This window comes from Rhamphochromis sp. 'chilingali' (genome assembly GCF_963969265.1).
Source record: "Rhamphochromis sp. 'chilingali' genome assembly, chromosome: 20".
Taxonomy (NCBI): Eukaryota; Metazoa; Chordata; class Actinopteri; order Cichliformes; family Cichlidae; genus Rhamphochromis; species Rhamphochromis sp. 'chilingali'.
The window spans coordinates 26,585,191-26,608,582 of record NC_137947.1 but is presented as its reverse complement, the minus strand read 5'-3'; the positions used below and the strand labels follow the sequence as shown (position 1 = coordinate 26,608,582).

Sequence of the window (23,392 nt, the reverse complement as noted above, 5' to 3'; positions counted from 1 at the left end):
ATTTATCTAACTACAGCAGTGTTTCCCGACCTTTTGGAGCCACGGCACTTATTTTACATTAGAAAACAGCACACCACCAAACAAAAATGTCACAAAAAGCATATTATATTTTTTTCCCGTGCATTAGGTATAGCGGAATTGGCTTGGTTTGTCCCCAGTATACCTTTTTTGCTTTCTTCTGATCGCTACTCATGCTAGGGCCTTCATCTGGGTCAGAATTTTCTCCAGGACCCAGGTCAGATTGACTACTTTTAAAAAAAAAAAATTTTTTTATCTATTGCTATTACGCGTCTCACAGCATGACTATTACGCAATTGCTTCTTTGTCTTTGTTTCACTGGCAGTTGGCAAACCATTTAATTAGAGCAGGAAGAGAAGGTAATTATCCTGCCCGTTACTCATGCCGATTGCTTAGAGTACTAATCAGGTGGAACGGTTGGGAAACACTGAACTACACAACGTTCTGTATCAGAGGAGGAATGTGTCACACCTTTATAAGATTAAACAAAAGGTAAAATGGAAAGATCATTAAATTTGTCTGATTTAATGCAGTTAATAGGAACTGTGTGAATTCTTTTTTAGTTAAAGTGTCTCAGTCTTTAACTTAATTGTTCAGCTAGGATTGCATTACTTTGCAGGTGCATTCTCTGTAAGTAAATACAATTTTGATGGTTTACATGTGTAACCAATCATAATCTAAATAAATTGTTTTTTGAGCAAACACTAGCAAGGCCCACATTAGAGGCTCTACAATGTTGAAATATTGCATCAGTGTGACATTTGCAAATTCAAACTTGTGATTAGATTTATCCATTTTTTTCTAAACAGATTTTTAAAAGTTGGCTAATTATGGGTTATTTTAACCTGACATTTTCCTCGGTGTGGCTGTTGTGATTCTGTGGATTTTGTGTTATTATTTTCCGTGTTTTTGGTAGATGTTTAAGTTCCCTGAGCATTTCCCTATCTGCTCCTCTCTCTGTCACATCTTTTTGTGTTAAGTGTTAGTCTTCATGTTCTTTCATACATGTTAAGTGTTAGTACCCATTGTATTTTTTCCTATTTTACAGTGAAGATTTGTTTCTCTCATGCCCTGTGTAGTGTTGCTCTCATCTGCCTGATTGTCCTTGCCAGTCCTTACTCTGCTGTTGGACATTCCCTAATCAGCCTTTATACTTTTTCACAGCATCTACTCCATTTCCCGTGTTTGTTCCCTGTGCTCAGCATACTGTTAGCCTCACTCATTGTGGTTATTGGATTATTGTTTCTTTACTTTCTGGACTTTTCTCTGCTATTTTAGACTTTCTCTTATAAACCATATTAAAGGCTCACTTTTTGCTGAAGTCGACCTCTTGTGTTCTGCATTTGAATCCTCAGCCTTACACTCCACACACCTTGACATCTTCTAACTTCATACTATTCTCTTCTACATTTTGTTTTTGTCTGGTATGTTATTCTGCAAAAACAATAGCAGTTACAAAAGTGATAATAATAGTATTGACAATAAGATATTTGGAGAGGTTAGCTGAAGAGTCACAGGGAGATTTTCTGAGTTTGTATTGACTTTTTTACAGAACTGCGGAGGAGGGGAGTCTCATTTTACTCTAAGAAAAACAAGCTCTTTGACAAAACAAAATCTTTGATAAATATGAAGTTACTCTGTTTCTAAATTGCAGTCATCTGGGGAAATGAAAAACAACATGCAAATGGCACACTTTTTCTATTTCTTTTTTTTTTTAGAGCTACATAGTTACACTGCTGAAAAATATGCAGTCATGATATATCTGTTCATCTACTGTTTACAAGTTGCAACATAGAATACTAGGAATTACAGAAGGAGTCGTTTATACGGAGCCCTTTTGGTGGATCTCATTGTAACAAAAACACAGGTTTTCGTGATTACTTTAAAAAGGGTTTGACTTTTTGTAACATTAAAACAGAGTGACTGTAGATGAATAGTTTCAACTCCTATTTGCCTTGCTTATACGTGCAAATTTAAATTGAAGCTTAGTTTCAAGTCTTTTATTTCACAATCATTGTTTTTATTTAGCGTCAGTATGTTTGCTTTGAGTGCTCTTTATTGCTAACCCAGTCAAATACCTCATATCAGTGTGAGCAGTTTAGTTCAGTTCGCCAAGCTCTGTGCTTTTGAATACAGGGAACATGTGATTTATTTTTAGAACACTTTATTTCCCAAAACTGACCTGGGTAGATTTTTAAGATGCTTCTGACATGTGCACACCTAGCTTAAGTCCTGCTGGACTGGTTTATAAGTCAGTCTGAGACACTGTAAACAGCAGTTATAACTTTAAAGACCCATTGAGAGGCTACTGCTCGTGAATAAAAAGGTAAGATGAGCTATTATTAAAAATCTGTTTTTCTCCCCTTAATGTGGAATTGAAGCCAAAGGACTACACTAAACCTCATTTCTCCTGTAGAAAATGAAAGCTCATATTGTGCTCCTGATCCTTGTTCTTGTGGTCGGACTTACAGTGATGCCTGCTTATCCCAATGAGGACTCTAAAGGTAAGACCTGTGTGTATGACTTAGAGAATACTCAAACAGCCCTTACTAAACACTAAGTTTGTTTATGATGGTTTCAATCTTACAGTCATTCCAGATTACATAGCCCTACACGAGCTAGAGAGAGATGGAACTTTGAAGCCATTTATACCAGAAAACGCAGGAGGTATGTTTTTTTTTTTTTTTCTTGCGCAGGAGGTATGTTGACTAAGAATAGTTTTGTGTTTGCTCACATTTGTGTGTGTGTGTGTGTGTGTGTGTGTGTGTGTGTGTGTGTGTGTGTGTGTGTGTGTGTGTGTGTACCATGTTTAGATGTCTTTGTAAGGACCAAAAATTGGAATGCTACTATACTTGTGGGGACCAACAGCCCTTATGGGGACAAAATGCCCAGCCCCACGAGTTTGGAGACATGTTTAAGGCTCAAAATGTGGTTTAGTGTCAGGGTTACAGTTAGGCTATGGTTAGGTTTAGGCTAAGGGTTAGAGTTAGCCATTCACTTGTGATGGTTATGGTAAGTGGCTAGGGAAAACATAAAGTCAAGTAGATGTCCTCACTAAGATATGAAAAGAAGTGTGTTTGTGTTTAAAGTCTTTACCACTATGGCCATGAAGTTGCCATAAAAAACTGTACATGCAGTACCTCAGGGTTGCACCTCAGCACAATTTTGAAAGTACTGACAGGTGTGCTGTACATAAACTTACCAGAAATGTATTTACTTAGACCTCGAACAACTATGAAACCAGAAAGTTGTAGAGTTCAGGATAACAGACTAAACCTTTCTCAGAGTATATGTTGGTTGTACTTGGTGTGGAAGTAGTGTTTGTGACTTAATGATCTTCTGTTTTTTTTATTGCAGGGAAACCTGATGATCCATGACAGAAAAGAGAGGTTTTCAAAAGCTTCTTATAAATGTGGCTCCCACCCAAGGCATGCTGAATAAACAAACATGGCAATCATACAAATAATGCTAATGTAAATATTTTGTGTTATATTATATACAGAAAAATAATAAAGTTCAACTTGGATTTAAAAGGATAATCTGATATCTTTAATTCCTAATTTACAATGCTCTAATTTAGATTATTATAAGAATACATTTTCTTATATGGTAAATAATTAGTAAAATAAAAGGTACGTTACTTTGTTTTTGATCTTTACCTCAGAGAACTCACATGTATGCTATGGAAAACAAATGAAGAACTTTAACCTTAATTAGGTTGATCAAACCTTCCTGCAGTATTGCTACCTTTTATAATATATAAAATGCATAGGACCTTGCAGAAGAATATAAATCCACTAAACAGAGACTTGCAAGAACAAAACTTTTGCATTGTAAAGATGAAAAAAAGGTATATTATATATATATATATATATATATATATATATATATATATATATATATATATATATATATATATATATATATATATATGCTTTAAAATGTTGCCAGTGTGACTGCTTTAAGTGTCTTTATTGTATTTATATATGTATGAATAACAACTATTATTATTATTATTACTGTTATAACCTAGCGTTTAAATCTGAATGATACACAGTTAGGATCCTGCTCTATAAATACTACCATTGCACAATATCAGATCGTATCATCTTACTCTGAACTCATCGTGGACTTTAGCGCCCCCTGGTGGCTGGTCGCATAAGTGCAACTGTAGATATATACCGACCATTAACTCATCCTGATTATTACGACCTGTTGGGATGAATTTTTGGTGTTATTTTAAATAAGACGTGTTGGGGGAGAAACTGTGGGCACAAAGCTTCTTTTCCATCAGTCTAAAGAAAGTTTGCCCGGCTGCCATGTGATCCGTGTGCCGAACACCGGCCAGAATGTCAGCCGTCACCGTAGCCTGGTTCTCGGTAAGCGACACCCACTTTTTTCGCTGCCGTCCAACTGAACCGCAGCACGTCGACTTTATCTCATCGGCGGTTTTCCCCTTTGCTTAAATTCAGCCCGAGTTGTCAGCGGAGTTTTATCCGGTGATCACGGAGTTTCTGTAGGGAGCAACATGCGCTCCTTAACGGGACTGGCTGCAGTTGTCGGGGCGGCAAGTGTCTACCTCTACCTGCTGTCCACGCATCTTCCCCCGGGACCCAAGCAGCTCCAGCCTGGCTCCCAGGGGGAGCACGAGGAGGTCCAGGAGTACAGGTAAGGAAACTTTACATACTTTACATGCATAATTCAAGTTTGGGCAAAAATATTACTTTCAGTTATTAGAGCCACTTGGTGTTACTGATGGATATGCAGGTAAGTCAATTATCATAGCAGTATTACATTAACCTGTTCCTTATTATCAGTATTATTGGGTGTCTTTGACAAAGCTGGTACTTATGGTACTCCATTCTTTAAAATCTATCTGCCTATAATCTGAATTTGGACTGCAGGCATTTTTCACCAAAGCACGGTGCTAATACTCTTCATAAGCAGAAAATCTTGGTTGAGAGAAGGTTGTGGGTTGTGGCTTTAGTGCAGAGAAATCTTTTTTTTTTATTACTTACACGCTTTTATCTGAGACATTTTTAGTCAGGAGGAAAGTGAAATAAAATAATTCCTGGATACATTTGTTTTATGACACCCCTAAAGTCTGTCTTAAAATTCCTTGGGGATTCCCTGGCCTCCCCCCATCTTGGAAACCAAAGCAGTAGTGACATATAACCTTCCCATCGTTGAATTAGTTGGAACATGATGTGAACTCATCTAAAGATATGAAGGTCTAAAATTATATATGCCTTAAATAAAGGATATTTGTTTTTAAAGTATCACATCTACAATAAGTATCACATTAATAATTTATTATTATTATTGTTATTGTTGCACTAAAATATTATCTGCTTGATATTTACATCATGTCTCCTCAAGTACATACTGGACCCAAGCTATACTGGACCGATTAACTCACTTCTAAGTGTGTATGTGTGTGTGTATTAGTGTTTTGAAGTGATTTATTTTCTATATGTGTGTCTCAGTGTGTGTGTCTCAGTGTGTGTGTGTGTGTGTGTGTGTGTGTGTGTGTGTGTGTGTGTGTGTGTGTGTGTGTGTGTGTGAGAGAGCGAGAGAGAGAGAGTTATGAAACTGATATGTTGTAATGTGCCAGACGGTCAAGTGTGAGGTTGTCTAGAGATGATAGAATAACGCAGACCAATGCACTCTGAAGCCAAGAGTAGGATCCTTGAGTGTGTATGTGTGTGTGTTGGAGAGAGAAAGGGTGCACTCCCAGTAAAATGATATTACCCATATTTTGTTACTTATAAAGTAAAAGCATAGCGTGAGTGGATCTGGTGAGGTGACGTTTTCAATAAAAATTTCTATTTTTATTTACGGATGAGAAGTAGTGTTGTCTGATGAGAAGTAAAAAAGAGCCGCCAGGTGCTAAAAAATAAACCTTAGACTCAAACGTTAGAACAGGCTTTTCCCCGCAGCACGCCGTGTAATAAATACTCACAAAGAAAACGGTGGCCGTTACAACTTATGTCTAAAAATGTATAGTTTCATGCCTCTGTTAAAACACTCGACTCCAGCTACATGACGCGCAGCAGGAAACACTTCCCGCAAGTCGAGCTGCACGAGATTCACAGAATTTACAGAAAATGTTAAATTTTTGTGATTTATATCATTATCGGGACGATAGAATTCTTATATCGGGATATGAGATTTTGGTCATATCGCACAGCCTCTGCAATGTTATATCTACTCCACTACTCTACATACACAGAGAATGCTCCATAAAGACATTAGTGAGGATGTGCAGCTAAACAAACTATCACCCCATCAACATCAGTACATAATTTTTTCCCCATTTTGTTTAGCTCCAGTATACAGCAGTGGATTTTGAAAGTCCAGACGCACTTACTTTTTTGTGTTGTAAAGTATCATTTTAACTTCAGGGTCATCCACTGCAGGTACGATACATGGAAGATGGAGATGTGATCAGATGCTTGCACAGGAAGGTTATGCCATTCCTTACAAAATCTTAGTTGCTTTCTTCTGAGTCTGTAACTTTAATCTTAGAATTTCTGAGTTATTGTTTTTATTAAAAATGACTTTAATCTGAACAAACTGAGCATCACAATGGGGTAGAAAGGTGGTTTAAGTGACTTTGACATGGTTGGTATGGTTGCTGGTGCCAGATGGGCTGATATAAGTATTTCAAAAACTGCCGATCCACTGGGGTTTTTCCACCTGACCACCCTCACAAGAGATAATATCCAGTGACAGCTCTCTAGATGAAAATGTCCTGTTGCGGTCAGGCGAGAATGAACAGACTGCATTGAGCTGATAGGTAAGCAAGTAACTACTCATTACAACCAAGGTATGCAGAATAGCATCTCTGAATGAACAAAACATCAAACTTTAAAGTACATGGGCTACAGCAGCAGAAGACCACACCGGGTGGCACTGCTCTCAGCTAAGAACAAGAAACGGAGGATAGACTTCACATAAGCTCACCAAAAGTGACTCGAAAAACACTGAAGAAAATGTTAACTGGTCTGATAAATCTCAATTTCTGCTGTGGTCCGAATTTGGAGTGATCAACATGAAAGCGTGGATCCATCCTTCCTTGTATCAGAGGTTCAGGCTGAATAATGAGAATAAGTGAGAACCTGTAACCAAATTTATCACTGAAAGAAACAAGAAATTAATTAATAGTTATATATCAGCCCCAGTCACATCTTCTAATGCTGGAGATTACAGTCAGCCTAATACAGTCCGGCTTCATATTAATATCAAGCTAGTGGAAAGCTATATATGAATGTTGTGTGTGTGCGCAGATACAGAGTGTTTTGCATAAGGTTGTGTATTAGCAAAATTTAAAAGTGCCCATGATGACACTTGTAGCTGCTTGAATACAGTACATACACTCCTGCAGTTTCATGTATCTGAACCCTCATGCATCATCAACTTGTGGACCAATGACAGAACAGAATATTCGTCCACTGACCAGTGGGAACAAGGAACACTGAATGCCAGAGCAGCTGGCAGAGGAAGCCGGCATCTTGAGTTTCAACTGGGGGGATTTTATTGTGTGTGCATGTGAGCTTTGAGAAGTGTCTTCCTACCCTCTGCGCAAGTCTACAGGCAGCAACACTATTTCTGTCCTTCAATCAGATATATCCTGTTACCCTCTGATTCGCTTTGGTGCACACATGCGCACAGATAGACACACTTCTCTTACACTTTGTGTGTGTGTGTGTGTTTTTTTTTTTATCAAATTTAAAAAATACTATATATACAACTCAAAAAAACAATTGCATCATAGTCATGCTGACATTTTTGCCTATGGGTGCTGTAGTTCAACCACTGAACCAATGCAGTAGAAGTAAATGGGGTTTAATTTCAGGCTCTCATATAAAATCCAGATTACTTATATACTGCCATGTACGTGCTGTCTGTCACTGTATTTTTCCATTTATTTTTAATTACCACAAAGCAGAAAATAAGATGATGAAGGTGATTTAAAACGTATCAGATCATTTATTGTTCACGGTACTCAGGTAGCGAAGTAGCATCACATGTGAGCAGACAATGGTAAAAATCAATACCAATTTATTTTTTTAATCATTTTGAAAAAATAAAGGTAGTCAAACCAAAAAAAAGCTCACAACTTGTTAGAATAGTACATACTCTGTTTTTGCCTTTTATACTGTATTTCCATGCACACAGCATTCTTGTGTTTGTTCCATCTAGGCTAAAGTTCCCATCTGACCTGGTCGAGCTACGGGAGCTCGCAGAGATGCTCAAGTTTTACAAAAGACAACACTACGCCTATGTTCTGTTGCTCTTCTGTAGCGCATACCTGTACAAACAGTCTTTTGCCATACCTGGCTCCTCCTTTCTGGTGAGACACACAGTAATGCAAACCAATGATCCAAACCAATCCTGTGTCTTGTTGATTTCCGATAAATATCTTATTCCTACGTGCAAATTTCTTTTAAACAGAGACTGCTTTTCTTCCTCAGAACATGTTAGCTGGTGCAATATTCGGGCCCTGGGAGGGTCTGGTATTGGCCTGCATGCTCGCCACCACAGGCTCCACGTTCTGCTTCCTGCTATCTGCAGCATTTGGAAAGCAGTATGTGGTGTACCTCTTCCCTGAGAAGGTGGCCCTGCTGCAGAGGAAGGTAGGCATGTTTTAAATCCCCTTCTCTCCTATTCTCTCACTTTATACTACGCAGCAAATCATTTATTCAGTGAAGGACAAACCAATTACAGTTTTCTCTCTATGTCTTTTTTATCATTTGCTGTCTAGGTTTTAATTTTCTCACATTTCCTTTTATCTTCTTCTCTCCTCACCCATTCTCCTCCCTCCGTCAGGTGGAGGAAAACCGCAGCAGTTTGTTCTTTTTCCTCCTTTTCCTTCGTTTCTTCCCTATGACTCCTAACTGGTTCCTTAACATCACCTGTCCTGTTCTCAACATCCCTATGCATATTTTCTTTTTCTCCGTGTTCATAGGTGAGACCATAGTTTCAAACATGAAACATGCAGACTAAAAAACCTACAAAACAAGTACTGATCAGTCAGCCACCACTCTCTCGCTTTCAGGTTTGATCCCCTACAACTTCATATGTGTTCGCACCGGAGCCATCCTCTCAGAGATCTCCTCACTGGATGACATATTCTCCTGGGGGACGCTGGCTCAGCTCCTCGCCATCGCCCTCGTGGCCCTCTTACCCGGAGCACTGATTAAACACTACAGCAAAGGTCGCCTCACAGTGGATGGCATGGATAGCAACGGAATCAGTGAGACTGATATCAAGCAGGAACGGAAGAGGCGATGACGGAGTGTGAGGTAAAAGAAGACCTAAATGTAACTTAATGTGAGAAGAAGTGAGGTGAGGAAAAACTGACCGCTGGTTGGCATGTGACCTTTTGGTGACTCCAGATTTCTGTAAGGTCACGCCAGAGAGTTATCATACCTACAGTACGATCTGTTCTGAACTTGGCTTCTGATCATGTTACACCAAGTTTTAATACTGAAGGTTCCCTAAAGGTTTGGGGTAAGTTTTCTGAGATGGGGCTGGAAATGTCTTGGGCTCCTTTGTTACAGCAATACAGAGGCAATTAAATGCCCTAAAACAATAAACGTATTGTTTAAATACATACGCTGTAATGATCTGCACCTATTGTCTTAATTAAACAGGACAGGACTGGCATTTTTATAAGGCTAAGCAGTCCAAAATCTAGAAATGTTCAGATTATTAATCAGATATTATGAAGAAAAGCTGCACATTAGAGCATGTGAGAAGGTAAAACAATCTATTTACAAAATATTTTACCTTAAAAATAGTTGCAGGTTTTTATTTTTTCGACAGTGCTTTGTTTCATGTCATTTTCTTTAACCCTGCGTAATGACCCTGAGAAACTTTTTGAACTTCCCCATCTACAGATCCCAATCTAAATCCTAAAACAAACAAAACATAATTGAAACGGACCGTGCAGTCTCAGTAGTTCTTATGGATATGGCTTTTATGATGATTATGAGTATGTTTGTCATACTCTGAGTTTCATTTCTGGGCAAACTGAAGGGTGTCTGATATACAACATTTTGGTGTTCTTTCAAAAATATAATCAAATTTAGTGCCTTAAAATGACTTTTTTTCCCCCTAAGTTTCCATTGGCTGCTATTCAGGGTTTGTCTCTCTGATCTGGATCTGTCATGGTGGAAAATACACACAAAATATGTAAGGTAGATTTAGACTGAAAGTCCTACGTAACTATTTTTCTAATAACTTTAACATATTACATGGACACTGGACTGGATCTCTTTACAGATATTAGTTTAACAATGTTCTTTATTTTATTCATAAAGAAGAGAGCAGCTAGACTAACATTTCTCTTACATATGTTTATTTAGTAACTAATTTGGTAGTCATTGCTGTTAAAGAAGCTTCATGGAGAAAATATATTTGGACTTTAAAATGTTTTGTACCTGTATTTCCTGAAGCATTTACACATGTGTCTTAATGAAGCTGTTTTTCACTGACATGAGAGGTGTGAGGTTTCATGGTGGTTTCAACAAAGATAATTTAGAGCAACATGCTCTAAATGTTGCAGAAATGTGGAGCTTTTCTGGACTCATTTACAGTAATGAACTAGCTTGTTTTTTTTGTTGTTGTTTTTTAAGAGAGACATTATAATCACTTGTAGAAAAACACTTAAATCACTCAATTCATTCAGTGAAGAGTTAAAATCAGCTTTCCAGCCTTTTATTGTGTCATTTTTAAATATTTAAACTACAGACATGAGAAAATCGTATAATGTGCTCCTATTAACACGTGTGGTGTTGCACTTTACATTTGACTGGAATTGTTCTTTATTTATTAAGTCAATGTTTGAGAGAAGAAAGTCTTTAGAAAGGAGTCTTAAAATCTAGCTTTTTATTTATATCATGAAAGAAAACACACAAAAACAAATGTTAGGTGCAACAGAGGGGCAACAAATAACCTTAACTGAGAAAATGACAAACCTTACTTACAGAAATCTGAATTGTCTGGTGTGTATTTTAGAGGCATTTCATGATCAACCTCATTTCAGGATAATTGTTTGAGTATATGTATATGTACTGTTTTTTGATATTCAACAATATACTACAGTTTAGGATTTAGAGTATCACATTTTATAATGTAGCCTCCCAGTGTGTGAACTTTTCCTGCTTTCCCTGATTTGTGAATGTGAAAAACACCCAAAGTGCCTAACTTATTTTTATCTGTAATTTTGTCAAAGCTACATGATATAAATAAATAAATTCAAGTTTGTTTGTTTTTTTATCAGCAGCGTGAAATTACACATTTATGGGGGGCTGGGGAGTTGCTAAGTATGCTGCCTTTATTTTTAAAGGGCTTTTTGTGTGGGTGGAAGAGGATTTTTATTTTCCTCTTGTTTGATCAAAAATCTTTTCTTCCCCCCCTCCATCATGTTTTAGCCATAGACAGCAGAAATGATGGATTTAGCTTACAAATCTGAAAAGTGAAGCCAATGTTTTTGACTTAAACCTTCTATTTAATGCCCATCATGGGGCAAAAAAGATTTTCAGTACTGTGGGAGCCTATGGGAAGTGGCCTAGTGATGAAATTACAGGCTCATCTACACGCTTCAAAATGGGACATCATGGTGGAGTTATCCATCATTTTATATTCTATGGTTGTATGTAATGTAATAAAAATCTAAAATGTTTTTACTTTGTTTTACTTGTGAATTTCCAATTAGAATCAATAATCGAGTTTAGTGATGAAGTAAAAACGAATTTAGATGCAAACATTTTTTATTTATGCCTTCTGTTACAGTCACTGACCCCGACTAACTTAAAGCAACACACTAAAAACATCCACTGTTACACTGAACCTGCTGACCGACATTAAAATGTCTTACTTTATCTCAGTGCTTTGCAACACGCGCATACACACTCAGACATTTTTGTTCATGCAAACACAAAGACACACACACACCTTCATGTTAACTGAGGCAGGCACTCTTTAAAAAAAGGTGAATCACATTTTTATCAAACATCATAAACACAAGGACCTGATGTTGATTGCATGAACCAGTATGGTGTTTGTTGGCAGAGGATCAAAAGATGGAAATATATGCATGGGGACCAAATACATTAGTAGGTCAACAAAAAAAATAAATCACAGCAAACATTAGTTTGACATTAACATGATCTGTGTCCCTGACATTTTTTAAACATGCATATATTTCCATCCACCTTTTATAACTTCGCCAACACACTGTAAACTTCATAGTAGCAATAGTGTAAAACAGCAACAACGTAACAGGCATTTACAAAAGTGCAACCACACAGTTTTGTAACTCTGCCCACTTAAAAAGTAATAATAATAAAATTGCATCCAACAACCATTTAATTTTTTTTTTTTTTAAATTCGGCTCAAGCCTGCTTTAATGTCACCTGAGGATGACACTCCTTGAACATCCCAGTTTGACCACTTTCAATTGCACATCTTCGATTTCCAAACGCAAAGGAAACACACTAGGTCTGGAGCACTACTGGGATTGTATTCACTATTCACAGAGAAGTCAAGTCTAGGGTAGCGCAAGGTCTACGGTGACCATCAGGGCCGCAATTTCCAGGGGGGGATAGGGGGGTATGACCCCCCCAATAATTAGACATTAATTAGGGGCAGTCATGCAGATCCTTACATTTATACTTGGTAGCCGCACCCCTAATGGTCATTTACAGCATCCAATACAACTTTCCTAATTTACCATATATGGATACACATAGCTGATGTGTGTGTGTGTGACACAAATGCTCAGGCCCCTATAAAACAGGATGTGTGGAGGTATGCCGTACCCTCTCTGCACCTCGGGAAGAAGGGTAACAAACTTCTTCTCTCTTTCCTGTTTCTGTTCCATACATTCCTAGCATCTCCCAACTGTGGCTTCCTATTTCCTTTTATGACAGGCAGACCCCCACTTTTACATTACAGTTACAAATTACACACACACACTCAGGCTTATAGCTAAACCAGCCTAAAACACGCACACACATTCACAAATCCTTTCTTATTCCTCTGATTTACAGCTGGACCCTATCATCTAAACAAACTTCACCACATTTTATTCTAATCGTTTTCTTGTGCTCACAACACCCGGCCTGCTGACGACATGCAGGGGCATCTGGATTTATAACACAAATTTCTAGTGTCGCCACTGAAAAGACTAGAAATGGGGGTAATACATTAGATGTTGGCTAGTCTACAGTGGGATTCAGCACTCCTATTGGACCAGAGCGTAGAGTGTCTACGTTCACCGTAGACTCCGGGCCAATGAAAAGACGTAACCGTCTACAGTGACCGCAGACTTTGCTACCGTAGACTCGACACATTTTGAACAGGATCTTTTTAAATGGACAGAGTAGTAGAACTTTCTTACAGATGTAAACAGTTTAGCAGTGGTTTGTAAAGAAAGATAAGCCATTTGAAACAAAAACAGGACTGTATCTGTGACAACGTGAGCCCTCTGGCTTTACCTGTCTTTCATTCAAATGGACAGATTTGTCATTCCAATAACTACTGTACGTGCTTTTGTCTTCTGTTGTGTAGGTTGGGCTCAAAGGCAAAGAACATGAGAGGAATTTTGGCTGAATTCTCAAATTAAGCCCGTATGAGGTGGTGCTCCACCATGGATGAGTGAATTCAAAATCAGTCCTGAACAAATATTTAAAACTAAACAGCTGCAACACAATTACAGTTGCAAAGAAAACAAACTTCCTCTGCAGCATCACCAAGAGACAGCTATCCAGTGAGTTGCATAATTTAAAAAAAAAAAAAAAAAAGGGAAGAATGTATTTATTCAGTTAGTGCAAACAGCTCATTGCTGAGGAGAAGTCCATACTGCTGAGTCATGCAAGCAGTCAGCATAGACTGGAGCTTTTAAAAAAGACACAGCGTGCAAAATGATAACTGAACTAACAGGCAGATTCTGGACGCTTTGATATCCCCTGAAAGAAAATATGACATTGTTCTTTGATAGAAATGTCACAGGCTGTCACTGAGTAGTTTACTGATGGCTTTTCTGGTCTTCTCACCACGTGCATGCTTATCTTAAATATTATTTATTTAAGCATGGTCATTTAAGTTAATTTCTTTGAAAAATATATCCAGAAAGCAATCAAGGAAATAAAACTTTTACCTGCTACAATTGGGACTGATTCTGTACTGTTTACATCTCAGAGTGATTCCAGTGAGAAAACTGAGAGCAAAATAATCGATGAAAATAAAATAGAAGAATATAATAGCCATAATAAAATTCCAAAGGGCTCTTTCCACAACCAAAAGGAGGCAAGTAACAGTCGGAAGTGATCGTTTCGCCTTTTTAACTTTTTAACCCCAACCATCAATTTCCTTGTTTAAGTTCCTTCTAATACAGGGGTGGGGAATCCAGACCTCAGGGGACGATGTCCTGCAGCTTTTAGATCTCACCCTGGGTCAACATACCTGAATCAAATTATTAGTTCCTTATCAGGCCTCTGGAGAACTTCAAGACATGTTGAAGAGGTAATTTAGCCATTTGAGTCAGCTGTGTTGGATCAAGGACACATCTGAAACCTGCAGGACACCGGCCCTTGAGGTCTGGAGTTCCCCACCCCTGTTCTAAAGCAACTGCAAGCGCAACCTCTCTCCCGATTAGCTAATAAGTTGATATTCAACTGGGAACCACCCTGAATATACAAGGACAAATAACCCAATTCTGGTGGGCAAATGAGTGTCTCATATGATCCAGATTCAACCTTAAGTGGCCTTTGAAGCAGCTGCACCATAAGGCACATCTGCTTTGGCACTCAGCTATGGTGGCCGTCACTTGGTATGCCGAAAGCTTTGTTCATCACTTTCATCATCTTGATCCCTCCTACTCTTCCTCCCGTCTTGGCTGCGTGAAGTGATAAAGAAAGTTGGGTTCATCCTTGAAGCTGTGCTGACCTGTCAACACTCCTCCCCGCTGAAGACGGGCACCATACAGCTGTGCCTCGGCTCGTCCAGCGCTGAGGCCTCGTTCCACCAGCCAATCTACTAAGTCACTGCCTCGGAACACATTTTCAAGATGGGACTGGGGATACTGATGAAACTGGGGAGGGCTTGAAGCATTACCATGCTGAGAATTGGTGGGTTCGTGGTCAAGGGAGGTTCCTGGTGCATCAGGGTTGGAAATATGCGCTTGCAATTCATTCTCGGGCTCTAGGTGGGGTTGACTCGGAAGCAAACACTGGCTGCTGGATTTATCTGGATTGTGGTTTCGGTTAAGAATCTGTGAGTGATCGTTTAGCTGACCCTGATCACTAGAATTTGTGTTTAGGTAAAGGGGTTCATGGGCTGAGGAATGTCTCAGAACTTCATTTTCATCCTCCAGTCCTCCTCCAAACCTGTTAGTATCAGAGGAAGGATTCACCTGTCGAAGTGTTCACACTCTCCCCTGAGCCACTATGATGATGATGGTGATGGTGAAGAAAAGAAGAGGGAATGGGCAGGCAAAAGAAAGGAAGGGTACATGAAAGGAATAAAAGAGAAAGCAAAGGAAGGATTATAAGGCATAAAGAAGGTATAGAGATAATATAAATTATTTTGTGTTAGAACGATAGCACCCAGGACTTGTAAAAAAAAAAAAAGTTTTAGTTTTGTAGTAGGGTGACTAAATTTGATCTTCAGTATTTTAAAACAGGCACGGCAGAGTATAAAATTAAAATGGTTAGACTTGATTTTAAGAAAAATAACATTCTTATGTAGAGGGAAACCCAGAAACTGATGCAACATGCAAAGAGGATTCAGAGACAAACTGGAAAATCAGAAGTAATTATTTGGACATGCTCAGAATTGAACAAGAACACCATTTTTAAAAAAAAGAGAGAGAGAGAGAATTCAAACTCAAAAACGGAGATCTCTAATAATTTTTTTTCCGTGTTTACTTCAAAAATATTTTGCTTAGAGGGAATAAATTCTATAAGATGATGTGAGGGGTGATTTAAAAACAAATCATATACACAAACTGTACTATGTAACACACACAAATGTCCTTAAAGAAAACCCCACACAAATACATGTAAACAAGTACTCATACCTGCGTGTGTGTACTATGTCTTGTACACACTGGTCTTTGTGGTAGCGGACAAACTGAGTACAGGTGAGCCTGACCTCCTCTGGTACACCCGAGGGACTCAAATCATCAATGTCCCTGCCCTGCCACAGGCTAAGCAATCTAAAGAAAATGCAGACAAAAAAAACTTGTTCTAGTATTGTTTTATTTATTTGATCACAAATTAATTTAGAAACCACAATGAAGTCTCAGATCACCTCTTCTTAAAAGGCAAGATGATTAGGTGTCTGTCCAGACCAAAAATCCCAAAGGACAAAAAGCCCTGGGGGAAAAAAGAAAACAAAATGTAGTAGATACAACTGAACATAGTATTTTTTTTACTCGCAACACTTCATATATACAATAAGCTGATGTATGAGATACCTGTCCATAGTTAGCCACAGCACAGAAGAACTGTAGTTCAAGGTAGAGCCTTCCTGGATCTTTGTTGAACAACCACCACAGACAGCTGGACAGGTTCTTCATTTAGGCAGAAACATTCACCAATCAGGCACCAGGACATTGTTATGGCATGCATTACAACTTTCCATTTTTACAAACAGGTAATCCAACGTAGCATAAGGTTACTAATTATTAACAGCTTTTATATTAATCCAGATGTTTATATCATAAACAAGATAGATAAGTAGATAAAGACAACACTACAAAGGATTTATTATATTTAAAGGTCTCATTCATCTAACTGATAACACTGTTTGAAGGCAATTTTCATACACTTGTAATGTCCATATAAATGGTGATTTAAATGTGGATGACAACAGCATCAGTCCATTCACACATTTTCTCACACATAATCATAAAGAGTGTTTCATCCTTACTGCTAGCAGGCTGACTATGAGCAGCAGACAGAGCAGAACATGTCTCACAGTCTGTTTATCGTCTGTGGTTTGAAGCCCGGGTGGTGGAAGATTCAGCGGCTGCTCAGAGGAGGAAGTACTTTGCTGATGCCCATCACACAGCGCCCCAATGTGGCCTAGAGAGGAAGAGAATTCCAAGTAAAGATGACAAAGCCAACTTTATGGTTGTAAACCATCTTTATTGGATTATACAGACTACTGTTGGCTATACACTTGGTTTAGTTATAAAAATGCATAATAATCAACCACAGAAGACAAACATTTAAATTTGTGTCATTTACTTATTGTTAGAATTAAAATAACAGAATTCATAATAAAACTAATGAAACGTCACAATTTACTCTGAACGGTGAATGGTGAGGTGAAATGTATGTTTATTACCTGTGCTGTTCGTGTGGTCCCTCTGTGTACTGGCTATCATATCAGGTATGGGCTGGAGAGGAGAGAAACCGTGGAGGTCTGCACAGCAACAGAACAGAATGAATGAACATATTTACTGCACATCATCTGGTTACAAACTCAATGACAACAGATAACAGAGATTCAGACTCAGATTATGTTTAAGTTAGAATAAACTAAAGACAAAGTGAAAGAATGGAGTTACCCGAGTTGATACCACAGGCAGGTGAATTTGACATCTGTGTCTGCTCTTGCTGTTGGTGTGAATCCTCCAGGCCACCAGGGACCCTCACCTCATCATTGATACCCGTTACAGTAGCTCTGCTCAGGGCTTGGTAGCCGCTCTGCTCCCAGTCTCCCTGGCTGAGACCCATCAAAGATATTGCACCGAGAACCAGGCTGACCGCAAGAATTACTGCAGTGCTGATTATCTGGAGGAGAATTGATGAGATTATGAATTAAACTTCCCAAACAAACCTTGTTCTAGAATTCCTGAAGTGTGCTTTTTATAAATATTACTTTAATTTGGTAAAAGAATTTCAGTGCGTTTTCTCCACATACAGCATTAAACCTGAACTTAAAATAAAAAGTCTTGAGCTGAAAAAAAAAAAGGAAAAAGACTGGACAAAAATAAACAAAGAGTTCAGAACGACTCTTTAGAAAGTGTAATGTAGAGTTACAGCAGGTATTGTTCCAACCTGGGCTCTGCCATAGAAGAAGGCAGAGTCTATCGTATCACTCCTCTCTCCTGATATGAGAAGACCACCAACCATTAGGAAAGGAACCCTGTGCGTGGAGAAAGGTTGAATAATTTTGTTATTACTTAGACTTTAGATCATATTCTCTGATATGATCTTCTTTTCTTGTCTCCACAAAGAAAAAGAAAGTCACATTTCAATCAGTAAAAGTTTTAAAATGTTTCATTTTCTTATTCTATTGTCAATTAAAATATCCTTATTCATTTCTCTGTGGTGGCCTACCCCCAACCCAAAATCATGAATACTCCTGGTCGGAGTCTCAGCAGATCATCTCTGTTAGTCAGAGCCAGACAGAGAGGGATTAAACCTGAAAAAGAGAACAAAACATTCAAATACAATCACCAACATCTACCAGCTAAACACAAATCATTTGACTTTTGGGGTATTTCATTCATAAAACAGGTGTAACCACTTACAGGTATTCACTTACCTGTCCAAATGTATGTACTGTAAAGAGACCCATAGAGCAAAGTGAAGGTGAGAATTTTGCCGAGCAGGTTGTCCTCTTGTTTCACCAAGAAATTCCACAGGATCATACTGACACACACTAGGAACTATAGAGAAAAGTACAGAGTTTAAGGTACAACATGTACCTATACAAGGTTCTCAATTAACATTTCATGAATGAATCAATTGAATTAAACACTGAAATCTCATTTTAAAAAATGTTTTCGAAATAAGACTGACCTGGGCCAGGAATAGATTTAGCGCAAATAGGTGAGGGAGTTTGTTAAATTTCCTGCTGAGCAGCATCACCGCTATGGTCCACACCTGAATGAAGATAATCATACTCGATCATTTGATATGTCTATATTTGGAAAATCAATCATGACACCAGCTATCATCCACAACTTCCTGTGCTTAAGCTCTAGGTGTTGTTAAAGCATTTCTGTGCTTCTTCTTTATCATTTTAAAATTCTTCCCTGTCCCACTGATCCAACCAGAGCACTGGGGTGAATTCAAAGGCACTTACCAGAGCTATAAGGCTGACAATGCTGATGTTGAAGCTTACATTTTCAAGCTCTGTAACCAAGGGGGTTGGGTCCATTAAAGGGATTGTTAATAGCCAGGCGGACACATACATGATTGGTGCCGACAAGAATGTACTGATTACCATCCCTGACGTTACCTAAAAAAACCCAAACAAACAGGATTTGGGGGTGAGAGAATGTAAAAACCAAGTTTAAAATACCTGGCTAAGTGTCGACCATGTGGGTTTCCATGCCATCATTACCAGTAGCATGAAAGATGGAACATTTTAGTCACAAGGGAGTCCTCTTCTCTTTGTGTTTCAACAACAACAACAAAAAGTAATATTCCTTTCATACAGCTTTTTAAAGTATGATTGTTACATTAAGAGAACATACCACTTCTAACTCCATGTTATAGTGTCCAGCATAGATGGCCACACTGGGGGCTGTTGGGAAAACTCCATATAAGAAAGCAAAGTTGGACAAACTTGTGTGATTGGCACTCGTGCTGTTCACTCCAGTGTCCAGAATATCCACCATGTCTTTACAGACCAGCGGCATTATCAAGCTGAAAGGATGACATTGAGAGAGACAGACAAAAATATACTCATGGAGCTGTGTAATCAACCAAAAACCAAACTGACTATTAAAAACACTTCTGTACTTCATATTTTGTTCATTTTCTTTAAGAGTTCTTGGTGAAGCTTAAAGGCTTGTTGCCATTTTAGAAAGATGCATTTCCGTATTTTTGAAGACAGAGTGTATCTTGCATTACATATTATATACAAAATAATGGCAACTAACACAAAAATATGTACCATGCAAAATATGGTCAAATACAAAAACCCACTAGCTCAGGCCACCTTAAACCAATTACGCTCACACTATTCCATTCAGGCTTCACTTACAGTTTGGCTGTGATGAGCAATATCAAGGCAACTCCAGTGTCTCTGGTTAATTTTCTAAGCTGACCAACCTGCCAAATAAGACGGCAGCTGATGATATCCTTCATGGTAAGTAAAACAGGTTATCCTTAGGAGAAGAAAAAAAGATAGACAAACACAAGAGTGCAACTCACCATAGTGAGGCCAAGGTAAAACAACGCTGCCCCTCCAAAAGAGTTTGCGAGACCATCTATAAACTCTGACAACACAGCAGGGATCTGCTGGCCCAGCGCAAAGTGAGAGATGATTCCCACTATCACCATGAACACTATTGGGTTCTTCAACACCTAGAGTGAAAAAAATAATAAAAATTAAAACTCGAAGACCTAAAATTGGTGCAAAAGGTCAAAGTGGGAAACAGCTACAAATGTACAAATTGGGTCCTTAAAGTTTGCAAATAAAGTAAACCTTAGGATATACAGGTGTATTAATGCACTTGTCAAAACACCTGCATGCTTAGTACCTGTAAGACAACAACTCCCAGGATGCCAAGACTACTGTGCTGTGAATGGCTGGCCTGTCTCCACCTCTGCACCTCACAAAGAGCAAAGCCGATGGGATTGAGGAGCATGAGGGATACAGGAGCAACCAGGTATATGTACTGGAGGTATTCTGGATATGTACTTCGATACAAAGCATCAACTAGAAAAGTGAAGACAGAGAGGCAATGAAATATATACACACTCTCTATGTCTTAATTAGATAAGATTAAGATAGACTTTATTGCCATTGGCACAAAGCAGTACAGCTGCTGGTGGATTTATCAGTCTTTCTCACAAAATTATCTTCTTAAAGATCAAGATCCATTTTGACAGCTTTTTGGCTTTCCGTATGTTAAGAAGAGGAATTATTCTCCTGTCTATAGCAAGTTATATCGTTTGCCAGTCCCCTGTACCATGACTCCTCTTCTATAATGCAGCTGAGGATGGCTGTGCCATAACCATATCTACATACTTTATGGTGATCTTTTCTGAGTAGAGGCACAGTCAAAGGTTTACAATCATAGGTGCTGAAGTGGCATCCTTGGGAGGCTCCTGTGTTGACTGAAAGCTTGGCAGAGCTGTTTTGTACCGTCACCAACGGTGATCTGTGAGCAAGGAAGTCTAGGATGGAGATGCCCTGAGACCCTATATGTGTGCTACCTGAAGTTTGATATCAACGTTGAAAGGTCATTATGGTTTTCCAGTAGGGTGTTGTCCTGGATCCCTGACCAGTGTGTATTCCGTTGTTTATGGGTAGTTAAAACTTTGATTCCCTGCCACATATCTCAGCAGCAGCACTTAAGTTATTGGGAATATGCTTCCTTGGCAGCCTTGATAGCACTTTGTAGCTCATATCGAACCTGTTTATACTCTGTGTTATTCCCTGACATGAGAGGACTTTCTCCACTGCTAACCCTGAATGAAGAGCAAACAGTAATGTTTTGTTGCACTTACCTATAGGATATCCAAGGGCGAAGTCATTACTCTGAGTAGCAAAGATGGCATACAGACCAGCCTTGCTGTATCTGTTGTCTGGACTGGCTACCATCAGTGTCAGCACACATACCAGCACAAAGACTGTCACCTACACAGGACAGAAGCGTGATGATCAGGTTTTTGTTTTCTATAAATCTTCAGCATAATGCAAACTTACAAGTGGTTAGACACAAACCTTAGCAACCAAGACACTCCACAGAAATGCCCATATGACATTTCTGAAGTCCAACAGCACCATGTTTTTAAAAAGCAGCGCTGGAAGAGCAAACTTGGATACGAAGTTCCCCAAACCTTTAGCCTGGCTCTCTGTGATGATGTCACCCCTGGGTGGGGGGGGGGATAAATACACATTTACACTAGGCACTTACTACATTTCCCAGCCAATATTTTGGGAAAACTGGGCAAAAATATGGTCTAATTCTCAATCACCTACCTGCCTGCTATATAGCCACACAGTATGATGCCAAAGCACTCCAGGAGAGCTGGGAAGAGCTTGTCTATGGACATGTGAGGTCCTGCAGCAGGCCCTGTCAGAGTGCTATGGGAGATGTTCTTCCCATGGATTAACACATAGCTGTTGGTTGTCTCCATTGTGATGTGGGACAGGGTGATCAGAGAGGTCAGGTGAGGAATATCAGCACACTAAGGGAGGACGCCGAGAGGAAACTATCAGAGGTTGGAGCGATTCAAAAACAGGCAACATAGAAATATAACAGCGGGTAAACTAAGACTAAGAGCAAATTGCAACGTCACGTCTATAGAATTTAAAAAGGGCTTTAGACAAATATGTAAATGAAAGGTTAGCGACTGGTTGAGTCTCAGGGTTACCAGCATCTCTATTTACGCATCCGCGTCACTATAAGCGATGTTAGCACGGTGCCTTTTTTTTAAATGCAATATCCGGAAATATTTAAAGTCTACCAACGCTGATACAAAATATGCTATTTTCCAAACAAGCACCGTTTCTACTGCCTACCGCAGGTTAGCGCTAGCATAATTAAATGCTAAAAACGAATACGAGGGCGCGGTAACTTTACATCTGACTGAGTGTGCTGTTTAAAATACTTTGTTTCACAGCGACACCTCCTACCTCTCTATTTTAGACGAACATCGTTGTGCAGAAAAGCTCGCTGTGCAATTCCGTGTTATTGTCATTTGGATACAATCTGACAGCTGCTGAGATGTGGCAACGCCCTGAAAAATGACTGACAGATGATTCAGCCAATGAGAGCCGAGGTATGTTGGCACACAACTGTGATTGGGTTTTCAAAAAGTTTGGCGTGTCGCAACGTCATGTGCGCTGGATTTATTGAATTTAGGGAAAGTGTGCAAAAATTGCAGGTATTTTTGTCGTTTATCAGCTATAAATGCACGTTTTCTGTGGAAAAAAAGAAATAGTGCCTCAAATAATGATTGTAAGTTCCAGAGGTGATGATTTTATAAACATACCTTTACGGTTTAAGCAATTACTGAATAAATCCTTCACTTGATGATACTGAGCAAATGTGAGGAGGTATGACTGAGCCTGCGCAAGGAAAACTGTTGGATTTCAAGTCCATCAATAAGACTTGAACTGGTATGTAGTCACAGAAGTGATATACTTATTAAAGTAACGTGAAGAAGACTGTATGTAACTGAAATGATGGGAAACAATAAATCAGTTCAGAGGAAGGAGGGGTAAAAATAAGGGGAAGACGATGGGGAGATGAAAATCCATCCAGTTTACATCAGGGGTGTGGATTCAATATCACTAAAGGAAGTGACAGCCATGTTAAGGGGCAGACACAGTTTACTGACATAATTTCATCTAACTAAAAATGATTACATAATGAAATTTGAAA

At 38.9% G+C, this 23,392-nt stretch overlaps 2 protein-coding genes and 1 long non-coding RNA gene across 5 annotated transcripts; 2 read left to right on the top strand and 1 right to left on the bottom strand.

Annotated features, from left to right (window-relative positions):
• The first annotated feature begins 2,237 nt into the window (after nucleotides 1-2,237).
• LOC308388442 lies at nucleotides 2,238-3,551 on the top strand. Its single transcript, XR_013970092.1, has 4 exons — nucleotides 2,238-2,344; nucleotides 2,435-2,522; nucleotides 2,608-2,685; nucleotides 3,376-3,551. It is a non-coding gene; the product is annotated as an uncharacterized lncRNA (long non-coding RNA).
• Nucleotides 3,552-4,530: 979 nt separating this feature from the next.
• On the top strand, nucleotides 4,531-9,334 carry LOC308388369 (transmembrane protein 41A-B-like). Its single transcript, XM_080869044.1, has 5 exons — nucleotides 4,531-4,686; nucleotides 8,224-8,374; nucleotides 8,496-8,657; nucleotides 8,851-8,989; nucleotides 9,080-9,334. Exons 1-5 carry the CDS (start codon nucleotides 4,547-4,549, stop codon nucleotides 9,313-9,315), a joined length of 828 nt encoding a protein of 275 aa, XP_080725170.1. The 5' UTR covers nucleotides 4,531-4,546; the 3' UTR covers nucleotides 9,316-9,334.
• Nucleotides 9,335-10,792: 1,458 nt separating this feature from the next.
• Nucleotides 10,793-22,739, bottom strand: gpr155b (G protein-coupled receptor 155b). Of its 3 annotated transcripts, none has more exons than XM_080869615.1 (20): nucleotides 22,642-22,739; nucleotides 21,985-22,193; nucleotides 21,727-21,874; nucleotides 21,510-21,639; nucleotides 20,537-20,715; nucleotides 20,208-20,360; nucleotides 20,038-20,105; nucleotides 19,526-19,697; nucleotides 19,132-19,287; nucleotides 18,846-18,929; nucleotides 18,589-18,712; nucleotides 18,381-18,465; nucleotides 18,099-18,186; nucleotides 17,606-17,831; nucleotides 17,383-17,460; nucleotides 16,963-17,117; nucleotides 16,508-16,603; nucleotides 16,342-16,406; nucleotides 16,109-16,246; nucleotides 10,793-15,416 (listed from the first exon to the last, which is right to left on the bottom strand). In XM_080869615.1, exons 2-20 carry the CDS (start codon nucleotides 22,140-22,142, stop codon nucleotides 14,906-14,908), a joined length of 2,814 nt encoding a protein of 937 aa, XP_080725741.1. In that variant the 5' UTR covers nucleotides 22,143-22,193; nucleotides 22,642-22,739; the 3' UTR covers nucleotides 10,793-14,905. The 3 variants fall into 3 exon arrangements, with proteins under 3 accessions (XP_080725741.1, XP_080725742.1, XP_080725743.1); XM_080869617.1 differs by having other exon boundaries at nucleotides 15,281-15,474; XM_080869616.1 differs by lacking the exon at nucleotides 22,642-22,739 and having other exon boundaries at nucleotides 21,981-22,091.
• Between the last annotated feature and the right edge of the window lie 653 nt (nucleotides 22,740-23,392).

What these genes read in the sequence shown, in the direction of transcription:
- gpr155b (XM_080869615.1), bottom strand. Translation starts at nt 22,142, where the DNA reads ATGGAGACAACCAACAGCTATGTGTTAATCCATGGGAAGAACATCTCC. An exon ending in TGGGAGTTGTTGTCTTACAG is followed by an intron (nt 20,361 to 20,536) that starts GTACTAAGCATG and finishes TTTTCACTCTAG; the next exon opens with GTGTTGAAGAACCCAATAGT. An exon ending in TAAATCTATTCCTGGCCCAG is followed by an intron (nt 18,713 to 18,845) that starts GTCAGTCTTATT and finishes TTTTCTCTATAG; the next exon opens with TTCCTAGTGTGTGTCAGTAT.
- LOC308388369 (XM_080869044.1), top strand. Translation starts at nt 4,547, where the DNA reads ATGCGCTCCTTAACGGGACTGGCTGCAGTTGTCGGGGCGGCAAGTGTC. An exon ending in GAGGAGGTCCAGGAGTACAG is followed by an intron (nt 4,687 to 8,223) that starts GTAAGGAAACTT and finishes TGTTCCATCTAG; the next exon opens with GCTAAAGTTCCCATCTGACC. An exon ending in TACCTGGCTCCTCCTTTCTG is followed by an intron (nt 8,375 to 8,495) that starts GTGAGACACACA and finishes TTTCTTCCTCAG; the next exon opens with AACATGTTAGCTGGTGCAAT.